The sequence below is a fragment of the Ursus maritimus genome, unplaced genomic scaffold, assembly GCF_017311325.1.
Source record: "Ursus maritimus isolate PB19 unplaced genomic scaffold, ASM1731132v1 scaffold_27, whole genome shotgun sequence".
Lineage (NCBI taxonomy): Eukaryota > Metazoa > Chordata > Mammalia > Carnivora > Ursidae > Ursus > Ursus maritimus.
In genome coordinates, this window is record NW_024425230.1 from 28,378,343 (window position 1) to 28,403,197 (window position 24,855).

The window sequence follows — 24,855 nt, forward strand, 5'->3', positions numbered from 1 at the left end:
ATCTTTCCAGTTCAAAAACTAAGAGTAAACTCCATCGTAGGTAGAAGACTAAAGATGCATATGGAGCATTAAATCTTACGATACTTACCTTTTCATAATTTTATTTATTTCCTGGACACAAGCTATTTGATATAATTTATTGTTCTTTTATTTACTTAAAGAGAAGGTCAGGGCTGCATTTTTATTTTCACTGAATATTTACCAGCCCTGTGTAACAGTCTTATTAGCAAGCCAAATGCATCTTACAACCTAGGGGATAAATTTGTAAGATACTTCATGCAAGAACAAAGAGAGGGTACTAAAGATGTGAATTCAATGTAGGGAAGATATAGTTGTTTTTAATACATTGTTTTAATTTAAACTTTTTTTTTAAAGATTTACTTGTTTTTATTTTAGAGAGAGAGGAAAAGAATGCGAGTGGGGAGAGGGACAGAGGGAGAGAATCCTCAAGCCGACTTTCTGCTGAGTGGGGATCCTGATGAGGCGCTTGATCTCACAACCCTGAGATCATGACCTGAGTCAAAATCAAAATCAAGAGTCGGACACTCGACTTACTGAGCCACCCAAGTGCCCTAGAAGCTTTTTATGTTGTATTTCATTTAAATGTTCCTTTTCCTGATCCCAAAACTGGTTGAAGGTGATCATTCCCTATTGTGGGGCCAAGTGTTATTGCTTGTTCTAATGATACAATAATGTATCCTTATTGTAAAACACTTAAACTTTAAAGACTTAAAGCAAGCATAATTTTTATGCTTTCAAACAGAATTTTAAAACGTAAAAAGTAGAAATACCTGAGGACAGTGGGTAGCCTCTTGAATGACTTTAAACAAAGAATGATATGCATGATCAGATTTTTATTCTAGAATGATCACTGGTAGTTGTGTGGAAACAGACTGGAGTCAGGAGGGACAGGCAGGCAGGAGGCTGTTGAAGTACTCAGGCCAAGAAAACTGAAGCCGCTAACTGAGACAGTAATAACAGGCCCCAGAAGAAAGGACAGAATTCAGCTGGGCTTGGTGAGGGATTCATTGTGGCAGGAAGAGCAGGGGAAACACTGAAAAGGACTCAAGTTTTTAGCCTTAGTGACAGAGTAGAGTACGCTCAGCCAACATGGAGAACATGGGGAGGGGAACAGATTTTGAGGAAAAGATTATGGATAGCTGATAAGTGTGAATTGCCTATAGCACATTAAAGGAAGATTCCTGATAATAGTTTAAGTGCCAAGCATTTGATGAATAAAAAGTCGGCAGCTCTAGAGGAGTTCAGAAAAGTGTAAGAGTTTGATGTCAGATGCTAAACTCTGTCAGGTATCCTGGCACATTTAGTTTCCTCCTTAAAGATCAGTACATCATTGAGCAGTGTGGAGCTTGAGCCTTCAGTTCATTGTTGTTGATGAGAATCTTGAGATGTGTTTAGAATTTCCCTGGTTCAGTCTGATGGATGACCTTTACTGCCTTCAGGTTTTTAATCCATCCATATTTCTCTGCCAGCTCCATAAAACCATCGATTTCAGGGCACCTTTAGTCTTGAAGAGCACAGCCATGCAAGAATTTCTCTCCCAGATTACAATAAAGCATTACTGTTAGTAGATTTTCCTTCTTGTTCTTACTTTGTATTCTGCCTCAAAACTTCCCCAGAGTCATGAAATGAATACATTTTATTTTGCATAATTCATGTTGCAGATTTTGTATATAATCTTGAATCTGTCTTGATTATTGTTCTAGTCCATTCAATAAAGGACAGAATGGTAAGAATATGAGGTTGTAGCAGTGTAAAAGGGCAGTCGTAGGTATGAAATGATTATACAGGCAAACTTTCAGTGTTTCACTTTTTAAACAGAATGCCTGAGTACTGCTAGAACATACATTATCTTGACTGTGAGAAAAATCTCATTCTGATTTTACATTTATCTCCTAAACTTTACTCTGTAGAGACTTTTGAATGCCTTAAAATACACAATTCCATGAATGCTTCAGTTGGCTCTTTGAGAAATGCTTTTATGTTTGTTCATGAAGCACACTCGGATTCATCACTTTCGGCATAACCAGTGTTTTCCATATATTCATCCTTATTTGGTATATACTGGCCAAAATAATCACCATTGCCTTGACTTAGTCTTTCTCTAAGAAATACACTTCTCATCTTTGCAGCCTAAACATTTAATGGTAAGCATTCTCAAATCCAGGTGAGCTAGGTATCTTTCATAGGGAACTCTGGTATTCTCCTGTATTAAGCATTGAGAGATGTGCCTTCCTGCTCTCATTAGCATACAGATGTGGCCAGCTATATACTGTAAATATTGACCTACATTTAAAATTCACATTTTGAGTAAAAATCTACAAGCTGGTTTCTACTCAGGTTGAAGCTTAACTTTAGAATACTTTGGTTGAAAGAGTAAAGTTCTACAGAGATGTAGAGAAAGAGCAAATGAACGAAATGTGGACTAATAAAAATACAGAATTCTAGAATTTTTACAGCTGAAAGGAATCTCAGCAGGCATCAGATTAGTCTTGGGATAACTGAGGGAATATGATTTAGAAGAGGGAGCACACTTGTTCTATTTGTCCCCAAAAGAGTAGAAAGAGAACCCAAGGATGGAAGGTCTTTGGGAATAGATTTGGGGTTCATTATAAAGAAAAACCTAATGGTCAGAGCTTTTCAGACATTCCCAAGAAAGCATTCAGGTTGAGACCTGAACCTTGGATGTATAGTTGGACCTGGTGATGTTAGTGGGAACTTTCGGTCCTGGAATTCTTATCTAAACCAGTGCTTCCTTTTTTTATTTTAAATTTTAAAAACTGTGGTATTTACAGGAAAGTACACAAATCTTCAGTGAACAAGTCAATGAATTTGTGTGTGTGTGTATATATATATATATCTGCAAATATTTTCAGCACGTCAGGAGACTCTCCAGTCAGTACCCTCTCTCCCCCCCTACTGTAGATAACTGCTATGCTGATTTCTGTCCCCAAAGAGTAGTTTCACCTTCACTTAGACATCACCCGAATGGATTCATGGAATATTTACTCTCTGGGTCTGGCTTCTTCTGACATCATTCTGTCTGTGAGGTTCATCCATGTTGCATGTAGCAGTAGTTCAATCTGCAAGTGTTTCACTGACTTTATTGTAGGAATATATCATCATGTATCCTCGCCACTATTGATGAAGACATGGGTTGGTTCCATCTTGAGGCTGTTTTTAATAATGGGGCTATGCACATACTTATTACATGTCTTTTGGTGAACATCAGCACTCATTTCTCTAGGATATATTACTAGGAATGCAGTTGCTGGTTCATAGTATAGGTTTATTTTAGCAGTTATTGCCAAACGTTTTTCCAGAGTGATTGGGCACATTTAAATTCATTCCCACCAGAAACATATGAAAATTTCAGTTGCTTGTCAACACTGTGTATTGTCAGTCTTTTATTTTAGCCATTTTGGTGAATATGTTATAGTATTTCTTTTTCTGTGGTTGTTGATCATTTTGGATGGTCTCTTTTATGAAGCACTTTATTTTTATCCCCTTTTGAAAAAAAATGGGTCATTTATTTGTAGGAGTTCTTTATACATTCTGAATATGAGTCTTTAGGGGATATATGTGTTACAAATATTATTTCCCAGTCTGTGGCTTACTTTTTCACCCTTTTAACATGGTCTTTGATGAATAGATGTTCTTAACTTTGGTGAACTCTAATTCATCATTTTTCTCTTTTCTGGTTGGTGCTTTTTGCTTCCTCTTTAAAAGACTTCGCCTAGCCCAAGATTATGAAGACATTTTGACCGGTAATTCTTAAATTCTGATACTAAATTAGATAATAAATGCATAGAATTGTATTATTTTCTCCCATAATTGTAATCTTAAACTTTCAGCATTAGTTGCGAATAAGTAGATAATATGATACCAAATCTGAAATTTACTATCAAGATAGACTTGGTTATTGCTGTGATAACAAAACCACTACAGGATCTCAGTGGCTTTCTTTCTCACTCATGCTACTTGTCCAAAGTGGGTTAACAGGGGGCTATGCTATTTTTGGTCAGTTAGGCAAGGAGGCTGACATAAACTCCATTGTGATATATCACAGTCACTGTAAGGGAAGAGGGGAACATGGAAAATTGCTTTTGGACCCTTGCTACTGTGAGTTGACCCTCTGAGGTCCATGGTGTAATCTTACTGTGTTCCTGAAAGAAAAACTAAAAATATTCATGAATAACTATAATGACTACCACAGTTAACTTGGTTACATTATTTATCCTCTCTGTGGATAGTTCACTATAAAATAAGGGCTAATGATAGTATTTACCCCATGGTAGTTGTGAAGATTAAATGGGATAATACATGTAAAACTCTTAGAATAGTGCCTGTTACTTAATAAACACGCAATAAGTGCTTGCTACTATTACTGTTATCATTATTGTTATTGGGCCCTTACTATGTGATAGATACCATACTTCCTGCTTTACATGGCTAAATTCTTCAAATAACTTTTATAGTAGGTACTATTATTATCCTCATTCACAGATGAGAGAACAGGTTCAGAGATACTAATTTCTGTAGCTGAAAATAAAAGATGGGATTTGAATCCAGGCAGTCTGATTTCAGAGCCTTCAGTTTAACCATGTCTCACTTCCAGATAGCAAATAAATACTAACAGAAGAATCCAGAAATACATACTGTGCTTTGAGAACGTTTATGTTTGTGTATGTACATACGTGTTCATTGTGATCTTATGTTAAATTTTTGGTATATTCCTATCTTCTGCTAGTTTGTAAAATTGTTTTTAATTCATATCATTTAATTGAATGTACTGTTTCATGGTGTTCTGTCATGGTATGACAAATCTGAATTCATTTTGTCCTTCATTAGCAGAGGAAGGAACTTGGGCTAGAGGCGTTTAGTGATCCCAGAAGGCACAGTTACTTGGTGGCATAGCCTGAACTCAGAGCCAGACTCCCTGACTCCAGAGCTCTTTCTACTGCCTCAGGTGGCCTGCTAGTTGTTCATATGGCACATAGTCCTTTCTCAAAACTTTGAGGTGCTTTGGTTGCCTCTGCCCCAAAATTGTGAGCGAACTTGTTTTAGAATTTCCTCATAGTTCGCATTGGCACATCTTGATTTTAAGTTATCAATTTTGTCTTTTAAATACGTTAATGTTACTAAACACCCGGAACCAAATTAGATATTTGGAGAGACTTTGTAATGAGAATAAATGCCTCCAGAGAAGATGCTTCTGTGGAAAAACACTGTAATGATGAGCTTTTTCATCTAACTAGATTTGGAATCTGAAGGGGAAGAGATGACAGTGGAATTAGAGATGGATTAAGTATATTCTGTTTGAAGTATATCTCAAGATATATCAGCAAGAAGTAAAATGATAACTTATTTATAAAAAGCTTGTTCCTTTTTTTCCCAGTGACATGAGAATATACATTGATGAACCTCAGATGTACTGTAATTTTCCAAATTAAACCTTTTAAGGAGATGCCAAGCCATATTAAACTCATAGTCATGAACTATTTTCCCATAATTAAATGGGATTTTTGTATGATAATTGCAGTGTATTGTCATGTAATTGTATCTGGAAAAATAACAGAGTATAAATTGAATTAACCATACATTTCTAGCCAATAGTAGAATTTCTCATTATATTGCTGTATAGTAGAGAAGGACTAGAAAGTCACAACACTTCTTTTTCTCGGTATCAGAATGTGTCCGTTATCTGCCAGGAAGGTGAACCTAAGCTGTGCTGTGTGGTATTGCACTCACAAGGAAATGTATTATTGTTTTAAGAGTACAAGATTCTTTCCCTGGTCTCCTGGAGTTTCAGACATTCATGTGTTAAACTAAACACTGTTCTATAAAATTGAATGAAGAATTTAAATGAATTTTTTAATATAAAATGCTGAGTTCATAAACTGTGCCCTCATGCTCTTCCTGCAAGACATGTTTGCTCTTCTTTGCCCTGTAGGCCTAATTCTGAGAGAGAAAGAGAGAATGAATGTATCACTAGAAGTTCTCTCTGAGGCTCCTTTCAGAATCAGGTATTAACTCCTCCAATGGTATATTTTCTGGAGAGGGGAGTGGGGAGAATCAGGTCAAAGAGAATTTTAGCTTTATGTGTAGTCAAACCTTAAAAAAGAAAGTATATTTATGTATGGTGTGTAAAATTAAAATTGAAGTTTAAAAAGCCTATGATTCTTTTTTTTTTTAAGATATTATTTATTTATTTGACCCAGAGAGAGACAGCCAGTGAGAGAGGGAACACAAGCAGGGGGAGTGGGAGAGGGAGAAGCAGTCTCCCAGTGGAGCAGGGAGCCTAATGCGGGGCTCAATCCCAGGACTCTGGTATCATGACCTGAGCCAAGGCAGAGAAGGCAGACGCTTAACAACTGAGCCACCCAGGCACCCCAAAAAGCCTATGATTCTCGATGGCACTTTCCTCTTTCTTTAAAGTAACATAACCATATGACTGGATGCTGGGAAGTTAAAACAAAAAGTAGAAAGTAATTACTCATAATTCCACCACCCTAACATAATTACTTTGAGCATTTTGGTGTGTTTCCTTCCAGTATTTTTTCTTTTGTATCTGGTCTTTTAATATAATTATAGTCTGTATAGTATACTTTCTCAAATATTTCATTGAAAACTTTGTAACATGATTAGCAAGAAGAGTTTTCACATTCTTTTATTATTTGTAGAGCACGTAAAAAAATATTTATTTGATCTTCACCCGTCGTTTTGAGTTAAATGGAGAAGGTATTAGCCCCATTTTACATATGAAGGTATTGAAAGCAGATAATCATGTAACGCCTCTGCTTCGTGATCTAGTGGATTTCTGTTCTTGACAGAGGTAGCTGCGCTAACACAAACAAGTGGGTGCACTTAATGCAGAAAGAAGAGCTCTTCATTCCGCACTGCTCCCTGGGACCTAGTCCTGCCTTACTGGACAAGTGAGTCTTTGAACAGCAGTAAGCAACTCTGGAAATACAAATTTGTCAAATTTTAGTAAGTACACACCAAGAATCTTTGAGGTGATTTAATTAGTGTGGTTATTCCTCAGAGTTACAGATAATGTGGTCTTATTTTTTTCAAAGATTTTATTTATGTATTTATTTGAGAGAGAGCGAGCGAGCACAAGCAGGGTGGGAGGGAGGGTAGACGGAAAGGGAGAAGCAGACTCCCCACTGAGCAGGGAGCCTGACATGGGGCTCCGTCCCAGGACCCCAAGATCATGACCTGAGCCCAAAGCAGACGCTTAACCAACTGAGCCACCGAGGCACCCTGATAATGTGGTTTGTTTTTTTTTTTTCCCATTATGTTCAGTTAGCCACCATACAGTCATCATTAATTTTTGATGTAGTATTCAATACTTCATTAGTTGTGTGTAACATCCAGTGCTCATCACAACACGTGCCCTCCCTGATACCCATCACCCGGCTACCCCATCCCCCTCCACGCCCCTGCCTTCTGAAACCCTCAGTTTGTTTCCCCTTTTTCACCTAAAAACTAAGGAAACGAGGGACGCCTAGGTGGCTCAGTTGGTTAAGCATCTGCCTTTGGCTCAGATTGGGATTGAGCCTCGTGGCCCGCTCCCTGCTCAGCGGGGAGCCTGCTTCTTCCTCTCCCTCTGCCTGCTGCTTCCCCTGGGTATGCTCTCTCTCTGTCTCTGATAAATGACTGGAAGGAAGGAAGGAAGGAAGGAAGAAAGAAAGAAAATGAAAGGAAAAGAAAAGAAAAAAGAAAAGAAAAGAAAAGTGAAATGGGTAACAAAATAAACCAGGAAGATAACATCCATCCATTTGGTCAGAAGTGCCTGGGTGGGTGAGAGCCTAGAGGTTCTCTGTGTAAAGGGCAAAGCCTTATCATAATTGGGTAGGGTATTTAAAGGAACAATGTTCCTAGGAAACTGTACTTCTGGAGCATTAAATATGTCAAAGTTGAATTCAGGGACCATTTGATTTACTTTCTGAAGTCCTGAGCATTATGAAGATATAAGATTTAAAATCAAGATATAGAAATATAATCATGTTTTAAATTTTCTCCTTTTCAGTTGAAACTGTTCTATTAAGCACATCACAATTATGTCTTACTTGTTTCGTGAGGAAAACTGAATTTCATTTTATTGTTCAAAGTAGTGAGGACTATTACTGCTTGGCCTCCCTGCAACTAAAGTGTTTTGGGTTTTTGTTTTGTTTTTCTTCAACTTTTGGCTGAAGAAAAATTCCCTACTACCCAAAGCTCTCTGTTTCTCTTTTAAGAATTCTTCCTAGGAAGAGAATTTAATTTGTGAGTTGATTAAAATGAACACTTTGATGGAGTCTCTTTCCTTTTTTTTTTTACACTATAGTTTTTATAAATGATCTGCAATTTTCCTTCTCATAACGTGTCATCTTTTAGTATTCATCGGCTTTGAAAGGGTAAAAGGTTTGGGAGTTGCTGCCTGTAATAGAAAGGAACATTCTTTCCATCTCTTCTTTGCAGTCTTGTTTCGCAGCTGCAGGTTTGAGCTGAAGAGAACAGTGTAAAATATAAGAAAATAGAGGAGCACTGTTCCTTGAACCAATAAGGACCCTTCCCCTAGAACTGTTAACTAGTAACTTTTTATTTGGGTCAAAATAGTAGGGACCTTTGTTTCTTCTGCCCTCTCATTCATTGCTTTCCTCAGATTCTAGGCTTGAACCATTTTGTTTTAGAACAAGAAAGGAATCCTGTCTACCTCCCTGATATGAAACTAGATTCCAAACATGTGAGTACCCTACGCTAAGTGTTCCTTCCCAGGAATTTACCCAGCTGGTATTTTCTGCTGCCTTCAGATCTCCAGTGCATCTGTGAATTTATTATGATAATGAGCAGTTATCTGGTCACTCCATCTGTTCAATTCATCTGTCTCTTCCCTGTTTTTCTCATAGATTTAAATAAATATCTTTACACACATCAGCTACAACCTTTACATTTTTTTTACTGTTTGTCCATCTGTCCCGCACTACGTCATGAACTGTAAAAGGAAAAGAATTTCTTGTCAGTCTTATTTAGCTCTGTCTTCAATGCATATCATAGTTACATATAATAAACTGTGAAAGCTTTATTTTTCAGCTTTAAAACTGATTTCAAACTTGTTTAAAACTCATTTCCCTTCTTGATAAACATAAAATTCCTCTATTCTAATATACCCTCCATGAGAATCACCAAGAAGTAAGTGAAAAAATATACATATGTGTTCACCAAACAAGAACATTAACTTTCTGCGCTTTGTATACTTAATTGCTTTGGTTTTCCAAATGTAAAATTAGATTATAACATTGCATATTGTTGAAAACACTTTTTTTTTTTTAAAGATTTTATTTATTTATTTGACAGAGATAGAGACAGCCAGCAAGAGAGGGAACACAAGCAGGGGGAGCAGGAGAAGAAGAAGCAGGCTTATAGCAGAAGAGCCTGATGTGGGGCTCGATCCCATAACACGGGGATCACGCCCTGAGCCGAAGGGAGGCGCTTAACCGCTGTGCCACCCAGGCGCCCCCTGTTGAAAACACTTTTTTGTCTATCATATGGCCTCCTACTGGGAGTATGCCCGTTATGGTGTTCCTCTTCCCCACCTTCCTCCTACCCTTCAACCCCCCACCACATACACACCCACCTTTTTACTATTTCATAGTACCCAAGTGTCCCAGGAAATTGTTTGGCAACGTACTCTACCCAGAGAAAGTAATGCCAAGTTTTATTGGATTACTTTAACTCTTAGTTCCAGTACTAGGCCGGAAGTTATCTTACTTGGGCAGTTATCTCCTTGTTTACTAATAATAAAAGCAGTGCTTAGATAGCCTATGTAGGAAGGGCCACTTAGGACCCACCGTTGCACCATGAAGAAACCAGAGAGGTGGACTGTGAACTTAAAAGGCAACACCCTTCTTATAAAATGACAGATTTTTGCTTTGGAAGAGGTAAGTATTTTGCCTGTGTTATTGCCGTGCTTTACACCCAATATGAAACACTATTTCTAGAGGTTTGGGGTTTTCTTTTTTCTCACAACACATTTTGTGTCCTAATGAAAACAGTTCTCCATCAGGGTTCCATTGTGGGGGGGAAATTCACGTACAGTAATCAAACTGTCTAGAGGGAGATCTAAACAGTGCTCAGTTTCTTTAGATGATCTAATACTTCCAATGTTTTTAAGAGAAAATATCTGACTCAAAAGTTTGTGAAACTTTTACTTCAAAAAATCACAAAGATGGATGATTTATGTTTGTTTCTAATTCTGGCCTCTTCTTCCCACTTCTTGTTGTTTTGAGAATAGTATCTCTAGACCAAGGACCGTAACAGACTGTAAAATTCTATAAAGCAAATCTACATACCGCTTGGCACCAAGCACAATCTTGGTCACACAGTAAAAGTGCTCAACAAATCCTTGTTGGCGAAATATAAACTCTACACGCATCTGCATTAAATGAGACTGGATTATTTCCTTTGTGGCCCCAAAAAACACTGTACAATATTTAACTTCACAAAAATTGCAAGTAGTGTGTTGTTAGTATAGCCCACCCTTTATCACTAAATAGGTTATGAGTCTACAATTGAAATATATGCAGGTCACAGCTTATAGATTTTAGTCCTAATTTTTTTTTCAGTTACTCTGACCTGAGAAATTGGTTCTTCAAAATCAAGAATCTAACCGCTTCTCACCACCGCCACTACTGCCACTGTGATCCAAGCCGCCATCATCTTTCAGATGGACTATTGCAGTAGATTTCCAAATGAACTCCTTATTCCACCTTTGACCCTCTCTGCTCTTCATTCTGTTCTCAAAACAGCAGCCAGAGTGGTCCTTTAAAAATGTCAGATTTACTAACGTGTGTCATTTACTCAAAACCTCTAGTGGCTTCTCATCTCAGAGTAAGAAGCCAAAGTCCTTACTATGACTCACAAAGCCGTATCCTGTCTGATCCCTAGTCGGCTCTCAGACCTTATCTACTGTTCTTGCCCCTGTTTCTGTGCAGCCACATTTGCCTCCTTCAGTCACATTCAGTATCCTCCTTAGCACTGGCTGTTCGCCCTGCCCTGACCCCTGTACCCTCACATACATGCATCGTTCTCCCCTTCATTTCCTTCAGGCCTCAGTGAAGTCTTTCCTGGCCTCTATTTAAAATTCCAGACACCCTCTTCTCTTTAACTCTTCCTGGCCTCTTTACTGGCTCTATTTTTTTCTTAGTACTTGTCACTATGAGACATTATTCATTTTACTTTTTTTTCATCTTTTTTTTTTTTTTTTTTTTTGTCTTTCTATCCCAGTGTACTGTAAGCTGTGTGAGAGCAGGGATTTTGGCCTGTTTTGATCACTACTTGTATCCCAGTACATAGAAAGTGCCTGGAATGTTAGATACTCAGTAAATATTTGTCAAGTGAATGAATCCATTTCTTTATTGTTTAATTCCTACACTACCGGGACTCCTGGGTGGGTCATTCGGTTAAGTGTCTGCCTTGGGCTCAGGTCCTGATCCCAGGGTCCTGGGATCAAGTGTTGCATCGGGCTCCCTGCTCAGCAAGGAGCCTGCTTCTCCCTCTGCCTACCTCTAACCCTGCTTGTGCCCCTGCCCCCCCAACAAATAAATAAAATCTTTTTTAAAAAATAAAAAATAATAATTCCTACACTACCCTACCAACATTTTTTAAAATTAATAATAGGGGCAGCTGGGTGGCTCAGTCAATTAAGCAAGCATCCAACTCTTGATTTCAGCTCAGGTCGGTCTGAGGGTCTTGAGATCCAGCTCCACACTGAGTGGGGAATCTGCTGGAGATTCTCCCTCTCCCTCTGCTCACACTCTCTCTCACTGAAAAAAATCTTAAAAATGTATATATATAAATTAATAATATTTATACTTAGTAGTAGCCTAGGCTCTAGATTTTAGGAATAGAGAGCCATATTTTCTGCACATCCCCACCTAACCCCCAGCCAGACACATGCCTCCTTGTGCCCTTCTCTTGAAATAACCCTAAGCCTTATATGTATATTCCAGTTATCTCCCCCATACTAACTACCCCACCCAAAAAAGTAAGTATTTCATTATCTTTTTCCTTCTCATCTCCCGTATCAAAACCTAAACCTACAGTGGCGGGGCGCCTGGGTGGCTCAGTCGTTAAGCGTCTGCCTTTGGCTCAGGGCGTGATCCTGGAGTTCTGGATCAAGCCCCGCATCAGGCTCCTCCGCTGGGAGCCTGCTTTTTCCTCTCCCACTCCCCCTGCTTGCGTTCCCTCTCTCACTGGCTGTCTCTCTCTCTGTCAAGTAAATAAATAAAATCTTTAAAAAAACAAAACACAAAAAAAACAAAACCTACAGTGAAAGAGTTCTTAACTGAATTTCACTTAACTAAACCCCAGTTAACTGCCTGATGGGATTAGCCAGTGTTCTTATTCCCTCTGTAAAATGTATTAATGCCTACAGCCTACTGACTGCTCTTAGCTTAATGTTCACAGCTGGTAGACTGTTCTCTAGTAAGTCTTTGTGCTTTCACCTACTCTGGTTAAATTGCATGCATATCAAAATCAGTTGTATTTATTCTTAAGAATGTTTATAACAGCACTATTTTATTATAAATTGTATAATTATGACATAATAAATATATAATGTTTATGGCAATTTTTAATTAATAAACTTCATGTTTTATAGCAGTTTTAGGTTCACAACAAAATCAAGCAGAAAGCACAAATTTTCCCACATATTCCCTGTCTTCAGACATGCCACAATCTCCTCCACCGTCAACATCCTCAAGCAACGTCATACATTTGTTACAATCAATAAGCTTAATTGACATAATCATCACCCAAAACCCTACTTTACATTAGGGGTCACTCTTGGTGTTGTACCTTCTGTGGGATTTGACACATGTATGATATGTATCCACAATTGTAGTATTGTGCAGAATACTTTCACTACCCTGAAAATCCTTTGCATTCTGCCTATATCACCCTGAAAATCCTTTGCATTCTGCCTGTATCACCCCTGCCTCCCCTCTAATCCTGGCAGTCACTCATCTTTTTACTGTTTCCATATTTTGCCTGATCTGGATGTCATATGGATGGAATCGTGCAGTATATAGCCTTTTCAGATTGACTTCTTTCACTTTGTAATATTCATTTAAGTTTACTCCGTGTCTTTTCATGGTTTGATAACTCATTTATTTGTAGCACTGAATAATATTCCATTATCTGGATGTACTATAGCTTGTTTATCCACTCACCAACTGAAAGACATGGTTGCATCCAAATTTTGATGTTATGAATAAAGTTGCCATAAACATTCATGTTCAGGTTTTTAGTGGATGTAAGTTTTCGGTTCCTTTGGGTAAAGACCAAGGAACTCAATTGCTGGTAAGAATATGGTTTTGTAAGAAACTACCAAACTGTCTTCCATAGTGGCTGTACCATTTTTGCATTCATTCCCACCAGGAGTGAATAGAGCTCTTGTTCTAAATCCACTTCAGCATTTGGTGTTGTCAGTGTTATGGATCTTAACCATTTTAATAGCTATGTATTGGTATCTCATTTTAATTTTTAATTCCTTAATGACATGTGATATTGAACATCTTTTCATATGGATACTTGCCATCTGTATATCTTCTTTGGTGAGGAGTCTGTTCACGTCTTTTGCCCATTTTTTAAATGAGTTCTTTATTTCTTACTGTTAAGATTGAAGAGTTCTTTGTATATTTTTGATAACAGTTTTTTGTCAGATGTGACTTCTGCAAATACTTTCTCTAAATCTGTGGCTTGTCTGCTTGTCTCCTCATTCTCTTGACATTGTCTTTTTCAGAAGAACAGTTTTTCATTATAAGGAAGTCCACTTTATCAATTCGTTCTTTCCTGGATCGTGCTTTTGTTGTTCTGTCTAAAAAGTCATTGCTATACCCAAGGTCATCTAGATTTTCTCCTGTGTTACCCTATAGGAATTTTGTAGTTCTGCACTTTACATTTAGGTCTCTAGTCCATTTTTTTTTTAAAGATTTTACTTATTTATTTGACAGAGGGAGAGAGAGAGAGAGAGAGAGCAAAAGCAGGGGGAGCAGCAGGCAGAGGAAGAGGGAGAAACAGGCTCCCTGCTGAGCAGGGAGCCCAATGACGCAGGGCTGGATCCCAGGACCCTGGGATCATGACCCAAGCTGAAGGCAGCCGCTAAACCTACTGAGCCACCCAGGTGCCCCTCTGATCCATTTTCAGTTAATTTTCATGAAAAATATAAGGTCTATGTCTAGATTTTTTTTTTTTTTTTTGGCATGTGATGTCTGGTTTTTCTAGCACCATTTGTTAAAAGACAATCTGCTTCATTACCTTTGCTCCTTTGTCAGAGATGGGTTGAATATATTTATATGGGTTTATATCTGGGCTCTCTATTCTTTCTATTCCACTGATCTCTTACCAATACCACACTATCTTGATTATTGTAACTTAATAAAAATGTTTAAGTTAGGTAACGTTGATCTCCCACCTTTGTTTTCCTTCAGTATTGAGTTGGCTATTCTTGGTCTTTTGCCTCTCCATATAAACTTTAGAATCAGCTTTTTTATATTCATGAAATAACTTGTTGGGGTTTTTATTGGAATTGAGTTGAATTCATAGATCAAACTGGGAAGAAATGGCATCTTGACAATATTGAGTCTTCCTGTTCATTAACATAGAATATTTCTCTATTTATTACTTCTTTGATATCTTTCATCAGGGTTTAATAAGTTTTCTTATATAGGATTTAACAGATATTTTGTTGGATTCATACCTAAGTATTTCATTTTAGGAGATGCTAATATAAATGGTAATTTGTTTTTAATTTGAAATCCCACTTGTTCATTGCTGGTGAAAGCAAAGCAGTTAATTTTTTTTAAGATTTTATTTATTTATTGAGAGAGAGAGAACACCCACGAGCTGGAGGAGAGGCAGAGGAGAGGGAGAGAGCAGACTCCAAGCTGAGCACGGATCCAACATGGGGCTCAGTCTCACGACCCTGAGATCATGACCTGAGCCAAACTAAGAGTCAGACGCTTAACCAGTTGAGCCACCCAGGCACCACAGAAAGTAGTTAACTTGTAGCCTGCAACCTTGCTGTACTTGCTTATAAGTTTCAGGAGTTTTTGTCAGTTTGTTCAGATTTTCTTCATAGACAGCTGTGTCATCTGTGAACACAGTTATTTCTTCCTTCCCAATCTATATACCTTTTATTTCCTTTTCATGTCTTATTACCTTAGCTAGAACTTCCACTGTGATGTTGGAAAGCTTTTGTGGTGGAGGGTGGACATCTTTGCCTTGTCCTTGATCTTACAGGAGAAGCTTCGAGTTTCTTACCATGAATATGGTGTTAGCTGTAGGTTTTTTGTAGATGTTCTTTATCAAGTTGAAGAAGTTCTGTTCCTAGTTTGCTGAGAATCTTTAGCATGAATGGTATTTTATCAAATGTTTTTCTGTATCTGATCATATGGTTCTTCTTCTTTATCCTGTTAATGTGATGGAATGCATTAATTTTTTAATGTTGAACCAGCATTACATACCTGGGATAAATATCACTTGGTCATGGTATATAATTCTTTTTATACATTGTTTGCTTCAATTTGCTAATATTCTGTTGAGGATTTTTACCTCTATATTCATGACAGATATTGGTCTATATTTTTTTTGTGTTTGATGTCTTTGTTTGGTTATTAGGATAGTGCTGGATTCACAGAATGAATTAGGAAGTATTCCCTCTGCTTCAGTTCTCTGAAAGAGATTGTAGGGGATTAGTGTAGTTTCTTCCTTAAATGTTTGGTAGAATTCATCAGTGAACCCATCTGGGTCTGGTGCTTTCTGTTTTGGAAGGTTATTAATTACTGATTCAATTTATTTAATAGATATAGGCCTATTCTGATCATCTGTTTCTTTGTGAGTTTGGGCAAAGTGTATCTTTCAAAGGATTGGTCCATTTCATCTTGGTTATTAAATTTCTGGGCCTAAAGTTGTCCATAATATTCCTTTATTATCCTTTTAATGTCCATGAGATCTGTAGTAGTGTCTCCTCTTTCATTTCTGACATTGGTAATTTGTGTGTTTTCTCTTTTATTCTTAGTTACCTGGCCAGAGGCTTACTGATGTTATTGGTCTTTTCAAAGAAACACCTTTTGGTTTTATAGACTTTCTTGATTGTTTTCCCATTTTCAATTTTACTGATTTCTGCTATAATTTTTATTATATATTATCTTCTGCTTACTTTGGAATTAATATGCTCTTCTTTTTCCAATCTCCTAAAGTGGAAGCTTAGATTATTGATTTTAGATCTTTCTTCTTTTCTCTAGTATATGCACTCAGTGCTGTGAATTTACTTCTAAGCACTGCTTTTACTGCATCCCACAAATATCATAAGTTATATTTTCATTTTCTTTTAATTCAAAATATTTTTAAATTTCTCTTCATTTCTTCTTTGACTCATGTGTTATTTATAAGTGTGTTGTTTAATTTCCAAGTGTTTTAGGATTTTTCCAGCCTTTTTTCCATTACTGATTTCTGGGTTTATTTCATTGTGGTCTGAAAGTAGACATTATGATTTATAGTCTTCTACATTTAAGGTATGTTTTATGGCCCAGAATTTGATCTATCTTGGTGAATGTGCCATGTTGAGAAAAATGTGTAATCTGCCGTTGTTAGATGAAGTAGTCCTACAGATATCAATTGTATCCAGGTGATTGGTGGTGCTGTTGAGTTCATCTACGTCCTTACTGATTTTCTATCTTCTCGAAATATCTGTTTCTTTTAGAGGGGTGTTAAATTCTCCAGCTATTAATTGTGGATTCATCTGTTTCTCCTTGCACTTCTATCAGTTTTTGTCTCATGTGTTTTGACCCTCTGTAGTTAGACATATAAACATTAAAAATTATTATGTCTTCCTTGAGTATTGCCCCCTGGCATTATATAATTCCCCTCTTTATCCCTGATGACTTTCTTTGCTCTGAAGTCTGCTGTGTCTGAAACTAATATAGCTACTCTCTCTTTCTTTTCATTGGTGTTTTATCATTTCCCGTTCTTCCACTTCTAATGTATATGTGTCTTTATATTTAAAGTGGGTTCCGTATAGACAGCATATAGTTGAAACTTGTTTTTCATTCACTCTGACCATCTCTGTCTTTTAATCAGTATATTTAGAACATTGACATTTAAGGTGATTATTCATATAGTTGGATTAATATCTATCGTCTTTGTTACTGGTTTCTATTTATTGCCATTGTTCTTTGTTCTTTTTTTTTTTTTTTTTTTTTTTTTTTTTTTTTTTTTTTTTTTTGTCTTCCATGCTTTTTCTGCCTTTGGTGGTTTTAATTGAGCATTTTATATGATTCCATATTCTCTCCCTTCTTACCATATCAATTCTATTTCTATTTTTTACTTTTTTAGGTGGTTGCCCTAGAGTTTGCAATATGCATTTAAGACTACTCCAAGTCCACTTTCAAATAACACCATACTATTCATGGGTAGTTCAAATACCTTATAATAGCAAAATACTCCTAATTCTTTTCTCTCATCTCTTGTATCATTACTGTTACTTATTTTACATAAGTGTGTGTGTGTGTGTGTGTGTGTGTAAGCATGCGTAAATGAAATACACTGTTGCTATTATTACTTTAAACAAGCTGTTACCTGTTAGATCAATTAAGAATATGAAAAATAAAGATTTTCATTTTACCCTCACTTATTCATTCTCCAGTGGTCTTCCTTTCCTTACCAAGTTTCTGACTGGTATCATTGTTCTTCTTTCTGAAGAACTTTTTTTTTTTTTTTTTTTAACTTTCAAGTACTACTTTCAACTCTACTTCAAGGCAGGCCTACTAGAAAGAAATCCCTTCAATTTTTCTTTGTCTATGAAAGTCTTTATTTCTCCCTCACTTTTGTAAGATGATATCACAGGGTACAGAAATTTAGGCTGTTGGGGTTTTTTTCTCTCAACACTTCAAATATTTCATTCCCCTCTCTTGATTACATACTTTCTAAGGAGAGATTGGATATAATTCTTACCTTTGCTCCTTAGGTTAGATATTTTTAGGGGGCTGGTTTCTTATCCCCCTCCCCCCTCAGGAGATGTGAGTGGATCAATTTTTTTTTATTGTAATTCCAGTGTAGTTAACATACAGTGCTATATTAGTTTCATGTGTACATGTGTTCCATACATTACGCAGTGCTCATCAAGACAAGTGCACTTCTAATCCCCTTCAACTATTTCACCCATCCCCTCACGCACCTCCCCTCTGGTAACCCTCAGCTTGTTCTCTATAGTTAAGATACTGTTTCTTGGTTTGCCTCTCTCTCTCTTTCTTTTCGAAACTTTGCGTGTTTGTTTTGTTTCTTAAATTCCACATGAATGAAATCATATATATATGTCTTTCTCTGGCTTATTTTGCTTAGCATTATACTGTCTAGATCCATCCATGTTGTTGCAAATGGCAAGATGTCATTCTTTTTATGCCTGAATAATACTCTGTTGTATATATAAACCATATCTTCTTTATCTATTCACCTATTGATGGACACTGGGCTACTTCCATAGTTTGGCTATTGTCAGTAATGTTGCAGTAAACATAGGGGTGCATATATCCCTTCAAATTACTGTTTTCACATTCTTTGGGTTAATACCCAGTAGTGTGATTATTGGATCACAGGGTAGTTCTATTTTTAACATTTAGAGGAAGCTCCATATTGTTTTCCATACTGACTGCACCAGTTTGCATTCCCACAAACTGTACAAGTGTTCCTTTTTCTCCACATCCTCACCAACACTTGTTTCTTAAGTTTCAGGTTTTAGCCATTCTGATGGAGGTCAGGAGATATCTCATTGTGGTTTTGATTTACATTTCACTGATATCATTGAGCAAATTTTTATATGTTGGCCATCTGGATGTCTTTGAAGAAATGTCTGTTCATGTCTTCTGCTCATTTTTTAATTAGATTATTTGGGGGCATTGGTGTTGAGTTGTATTAGATCTTTATATATTTTGGATACTAACCCTTTGTTGGATATGTCATTTGCAAATATCTTCTCCCATTGAATAGGTTGTCTTTTAATTTTGTTGATAGTTTTCTTCGCTGTGCAGAAGGTTTTTAACTTGATGTAGTCCCAGTAGATTATTTTTGCTTTTGTTTCCCTTGCCTCAGGAGACATGTCTAGAAGGATGTTGCTATGACCAATGTCATAGAAATTACTGCCTGTTTTCTCTTCTAGGATTTTTATGCTTTCAGGTCACATAGTTAGGTCCTTGATCCATTTTGAGTTTATTTTTGTGTATGGTGTAAAAAAGTGGTCCAGTTACATTCCTTTGCATGTAGCTATCCAGTATTCCCAAGACCATTTGTTGGAAAGACTGTCTTTTTCCCATTGCATATTCTTGCCTATTTGTAGATTAATTGACCATTGTGGGTTTATTTCTGGGCTTTCTATTCTGTTCCATTGATCCATGTGTCTGTTTTTGCCAGTACCATGCCATTTGGATTACAATAGCTTTGTAATATAACTTGAAGTCTGAAATTGTGATACTTCCGGTTTTCTTTTTGTTTTTCAAGATTGCTTTGGCTATTTGGGGTCTTTTGTGATTCTCTACAAATTTTAGCATTGTTCTAGTTCTGTGAAGAATGCTGGTGGTATTTTGATAAGGATTGCATTACATGTGTAGATTGCTTTGGGCAGTATAGACATTTTAACAATATTTGTTCTTCCTATCCATGAGCATGGAATGTCTTTCCATTTCTTTGTATCAACTTCAATTTCTTTCATCATTGTTTTATAATTTTCAGAGTATAGGCCTTTCACCTCTTTGGTTAAGTTTATTCCTACATATCTTATTATTTTGGGTGCAATTGTAAATGGGATCGTTTTCTTGATTTCTCTTCTGCTTTGTCATTATTAGTGTATAGAAATGCAACAGAGTTCCATTTATTAATTTTGTATCCTGTGACTTCATTGAATTCATTTGTCAGTTCTAGTATTTTTTTTTTTTTGGTGGAGTCTTTAGCATTTTTTTATATAATATCATATCATCTGCAAATTTTGAAAGTTTTACTTCTTCCTCACCAATCTGGATGCCTTTTATTTCTTTCTCTTGTCTGATTGCTGTGGCCAGGACTTCCAGTACTATGTTGGATAAAAGTGGTGAAAGTGGACATCCTTTTCTTGTCCCTGATCTTAGGAGAAAAGCTCTCAGTTTTTCCCCATTGAATAAGATCTTAGGTGTGGATTTTTCTTATAAGGCCTTTATTACATTGAGGTATATTCCCTATAAACCTACTATGTTGAGAGTTTGTGTCATAAATGGATGTTGTACTTTATCAAATGCTTTTTCTGCACCTATTGAAATGATCATATGTTTTTTATCCTTTCTCTTATTTTTATGATTTTATTTTTAAGTAATCTCTACATCCAGTCTGGGGCCCGACAACCCCAAGATCAAGAGTCACATGCTCTATCAACTGAGCCAGGCCAGGCACCCCTATCCTTGCTCTTATTGATGCGATGTATCACATTGATTGATTTGTGAATATTGAACTACCCTTCCATCCCAGGAATAAATCCCACTTGATTGTAGTGAATGATTTTTTTAATATATTGTTGGATACAGTTTGCTAGTATTTTGTTCAGGATTTCTGCATCTGTTTTCATCAGAGATACTGGCCTGTAGTTCTCCTTTTTTGTGGTGTCTTTATCTGATTTTAGTATCAGGGTAATGCTCACCTCACAGAATGAATTTAGAAGTTTTCCTTCCTCTTCTATTTTTTGGAAAAGTTTGAGAAGAGTAGGTATTAACTTTTCTTTAGATGTTTGAAAGAATTCCCCTGTGAAGTTGTCTGGTCCTGGACTTTTGTTTGTTGGGAGGTTTTTTATTACTGATTCAATTTCATTCCCGGTAGTCAGTCTGTTTAAATTTTCTATTTCTTCCTGCTTCAGTTTTGGTAGGTTATATGTTTCTAGGAGTTTATCCATTTCTTTTTGTTTGTGTAATTTTTTGGCATATAATTTGTCATAATATTCTCTTATAATCATTTGTATCTCTGTGGTATTGTTATTATTTCTCGTCTTTCATTTGTGATTTTGTTTATTTAAGTCCTCTCTCTTCCTTTGAGGCTGGCAGAGGTTTATCAATTTTATTGATCTTTTCAAAGAACCAGCTTGTGGTTTCAATGATATGTTCTATTGTCCTTTTGGTTTCTATATCATTCATTTCTGCTCTAATCTTTATTATTTCCTTCCTTCCAGTTTTGGGTTTTGTTTGTTGTTCTTTCTCTAGATCCTCTGGCATAAGGTTAGATTGTTTGTTTGAGATTTTTCTTTCTTCTTGGGGTAGGCCTATATTGCTGTAAACTTCCTTCTTAGAACTGCTTTTCCTGCATTCCAAAGATTTTGGAACATTGTGTTTTCATTTTCATTTCTCTCCATGTAATTTTTTATTTCTTCTTTGATTTCTTAGCTGACCCATTTATTATTTAATAGCAAGTTACTTAGCCTTCGTTTGTGCTCTTTCTAGATTTTTTCTTATGGTTGATTTCTAGTTTCATAGCATTGTGGTCAGAAATGCATGGTATGACTTGGATATTTTTGAATGTGTTGAAATTTATTTGTGACCTAATATGTGATCTGTTCTGGAAAATGTTCCCTGTGTACTTCGAAAGAATTTGTATTCTGTTGTTTTCCAATGGAATGTTCTGAATATATGTGTTATATCCATCTGGTCTACTGTGCCATTCAAAGCCACTGTTTCCTTGTTGATTTTCGCTTTGGGTGACCTGTCCATTGATGTAAGTGAGGCGTTAAAGTCCCCAACTTTTATTATATTACTATCAATTGGTTCCTTTATGTTTGTTATTAACTGTTTTATGTATTTGGGTGCTCCCATGTTGGGTGCATAAATATTACAATTGTCATAACTTCTTGTTGGACTGTCCCCTTAATATGTATGTCCTTCTTTGTCTCTTATTACAGTCTTTGTTTTATTTTTTTAATAAAGATTTTATTTATTTATTTGACAGAGACAGCCAGCGAGAGAGGGAACACAAGCAGGGGGAGTGGGAGAGGAAGAAGCAGGCTCCTAGTGGAAGAGCCTGATGTGGGGCTCGATCCCAGAACGCTGGGATCACGCCCTGAGCCGAAAGCAGACGCTTAACGACTGCGCCACCCAGGCACCCCACAGTCTTTGTTTTAAAGTCTGTTTTGTCCCTTATAGGTATTACTACCCCAGCTTTCTTTTAATATCCATTTGCATGATAAATGTTTCTCTGTCCCCTCATTTTCAATGTGCATGTGTCTTTAGGTCTGAAATGAGTCCCTTGTAGGCAGTGTGCAGATGAGTTTTGTTTTTTATCCTTTCTGTCATCCTGTGTCTTTTGATTGGAGCGTTTAGTCCATTTACACTCAAGGTAATTATTGATAGATATGTATTTATTGCCATTTTGGTACTTGCTTTGTGATTGTTTTTATAGTTCTTCTCTGATCCTTTCTTCTCTTGCTCTCTTTCACAGTTTGCTGGCTTTCTTTAGTGATTATACTTGGGTTCCTTTCTCTTTATTCTTTGTGTGTCTGTGTTTGGTTTTTGATTTGTCATTACCATTAAGTTCTTATATAACATCTCCTGCATATAGCAGTCTATATTAAGTTGATGGTTGCTTAAGTTTGAACCCAGTCTTTTCTCTTTTCCCTCCCCCATGTTTTAGGTATATGATATCATATTTTACATTCTTTTGTTTTGTGAATCTTTTGACTGATTTTTATAGATATATTTATTTTTACTACTTTTATATTTCCTACCTTTCTTACTCTTACTTATGGCCTTTCCTTTCCAATCAAAGATTCCCCTTTAACATTTCTTTTAGGGCTGGTTTAGTGGTCATGAACTCCTTTAGCTTTTGTTGTCTGAGAAAGTCTTTATCTCTCCTTCTGTTCTAAATGATAGCCTTGCTAGATAGTGTATTCTTGGCTGCAGATTTTTTCCTTTTGATACTTTGAATGTATCATACCACTTTCTTCTGGCTTACAGTTTCTGCTGAAAAATCACTTAGAGCTTTATGGAGTTTCCCTTGTATGTAACGGTCTTCTTTTCTCTTGTTGCTTGCAAAATTCTCTTTTCATCACTACTTTTTTACATTTTAATTACTATGTGCCTTGGTGTGGGCCTCCTGGGTTGATTTTGTTGGGGGAATCTCTCGGCCTCCTGGATCTAGATATCTGTTTACTTCCCCAGATTAGGAAAGTTTTCAGCTATTATTTCTTCAAAAAAATTTTCTGCCCCCTTGTCTCTCTCTTCTTCTCCTGGGATCCCTATACTGCGAATGCTGTTACACTTGATGGAGTCACTGAGTTCCCTAAGTCTGTTCTCGTTTTCCATATTTTTTTTCCACCTGCTCAGCTTGCTTACTTTCCATTACTCTGTCTTCCAGATTGTTAATTCATTCCTCTGCTTTTTCTAGCCTGCAATTTATTCCATCTAGTATATTTTTAATTTTATTTATTGTGCTCTTCATCTCTGATTTTTTTTTTATCTCTTTGTTAAGGGTCTCCCTGATGTTCTCCACTCTTTTCTGAAGTACAGTGAGTATCTTTATGATCATTACTTAAATTCTCTATTAGGCATATAACTTATATCCATTTAGCTTAGGTCTCTTGCTGTGGTATTGTCCTCTTCTTTCATTTGGGACATAGTCCTCTCTTTCATTTTGTCTAATGCTCTGTGTGTTTCTGTGTGTTAAGGAAGTCAGCTGTGTCTCCTGCTCTTGAAAGTAATGGCCTTATGAAGAAGAGGTCCCATAGTGCCATGCAGTGCAGTGTCCTCTGTTTACCAGAACCTGGTGCTTCAAGGGGTGTCTCCTGTGTGTATTGCATGCATCCCGCTGTTGCGTCCTAGTCACATTTTCCTTCAGTCCCATTGTCTACAGAGGCTCTCTTTGCCTGTTTTGCACAGTGTTTGGTCCACAGGCAAGGTGTGCAATTTTAACAAGGTGCGCCTAGGACTTGCAAGGCCCTCTACCATCAGGACTGGGGCCCTGCAAAACACACAGGTTGGGAGGTGGGTTGGGAAATGCAGTGTTGGCACAGCCTTCTCAGGGAGGGGATTTGGCAATGCTGGGACTGAGGCAGACTTGACTGGAAAGGATGGATCTACCAAAGCACAGGCAGGTGGGGTAAGTGTAAACAACTGAGGTAGTAAATAGTGTGTGCTGGTTCCAGCAGGTGGCCGCATGGTGCCTGCCAGCTCCTTTGTTCCTGGAGAAGTCCCTCAGTGATCCCTGCCCCTCTAGGACACACTCAGGAATGAGTAATTACTCTCCGTCTCATATGCCCCAAGCCTTTTTTAAACTGCTGCTTCTATGCTGTATTTCCGCTAGCTGTTTGTCTTGTTGTCTCTTTAAGGGCAGGGACTCAGCTTCCTATCACCCTCTGGGCTCTCCCAGAACTGAGCCCATTGATTTTTTAAATTCCGTGCTTTTAAGTCCCACTGCTTGTAAAAACTCAGGAAATTTCGCCCCTCTCACTTTCAAAGCCAAATGTTCTAGGGATTCACCTTCCTCATGCAGACTTCCCAGTGTGATGGTAGTTTGTTTCTTCCCCTCTCCTAGCCTGCAGCTCCCTTCCCTCCACCCCCCAGCAGTCAGCAGCAGTAGTTTGACTCCCTACCACCTCTCTGCCCTTCCTACCCTCTTCAATATGGCCTCTTCTCTACCTTCAGTTGTGGAGTTTGTTCTGCCAGTCTGCGGGTGGTTTTCTGGGTTATTACACTGATGTTGAGTATTATCTAGTTGTATCCATGGGAAAAGGTGAGCTTAGGGTCCTCTTCCTCCACCCTCTTTCCAGCCTTTCCTCTGGTCTGGCTTCTTTCA

At 37.2% G+C, this 24,855-nt stretch overlaps 1 protein-coding gene across 12 annotated transcripts in view; it reads left to right on the top strand.

Annotated features, from left to right (window-relative positions):
• HMG20A (high mobility group 20A) overlaps positions 1-24,855 on the top strand; it is a 75,893-nt gene that overhangs the window by 20,349 nt on the left and 30,689 nt on the right. For 3 of the 12 annotated variants that reach the window (XM_040642951.1, XM_040642953.1, XM_040642954.1), the window contains exons 1-2: positions 6,883-6,953; positions 8,669-8,749. The exons of 4 other annotated variants lie outside the window; for them this stretch is intronic. Coding sequence is in view for 4 of the 8 variants with exons in the window: in XM_008708437.2 (XP_008706659.1) it covers positions 5,998-6,044; positions 6,852-6,953 (149 nt within the window). In the remaining 4 variants the exon portion in view is untranslated. Of the gene's footprint in view, positions 1-3,747; positions 3,786-5,971; positions 6,045-6,851; positions 6,954-8,668; positions 8,750-24,855 lie in introns of those variants that run through there. 5 more of the 12 variants (XM_008708439.2, XM_008708440.2, XM_008708437.2 and 2 more) reach the window with 4 other exon arrangements.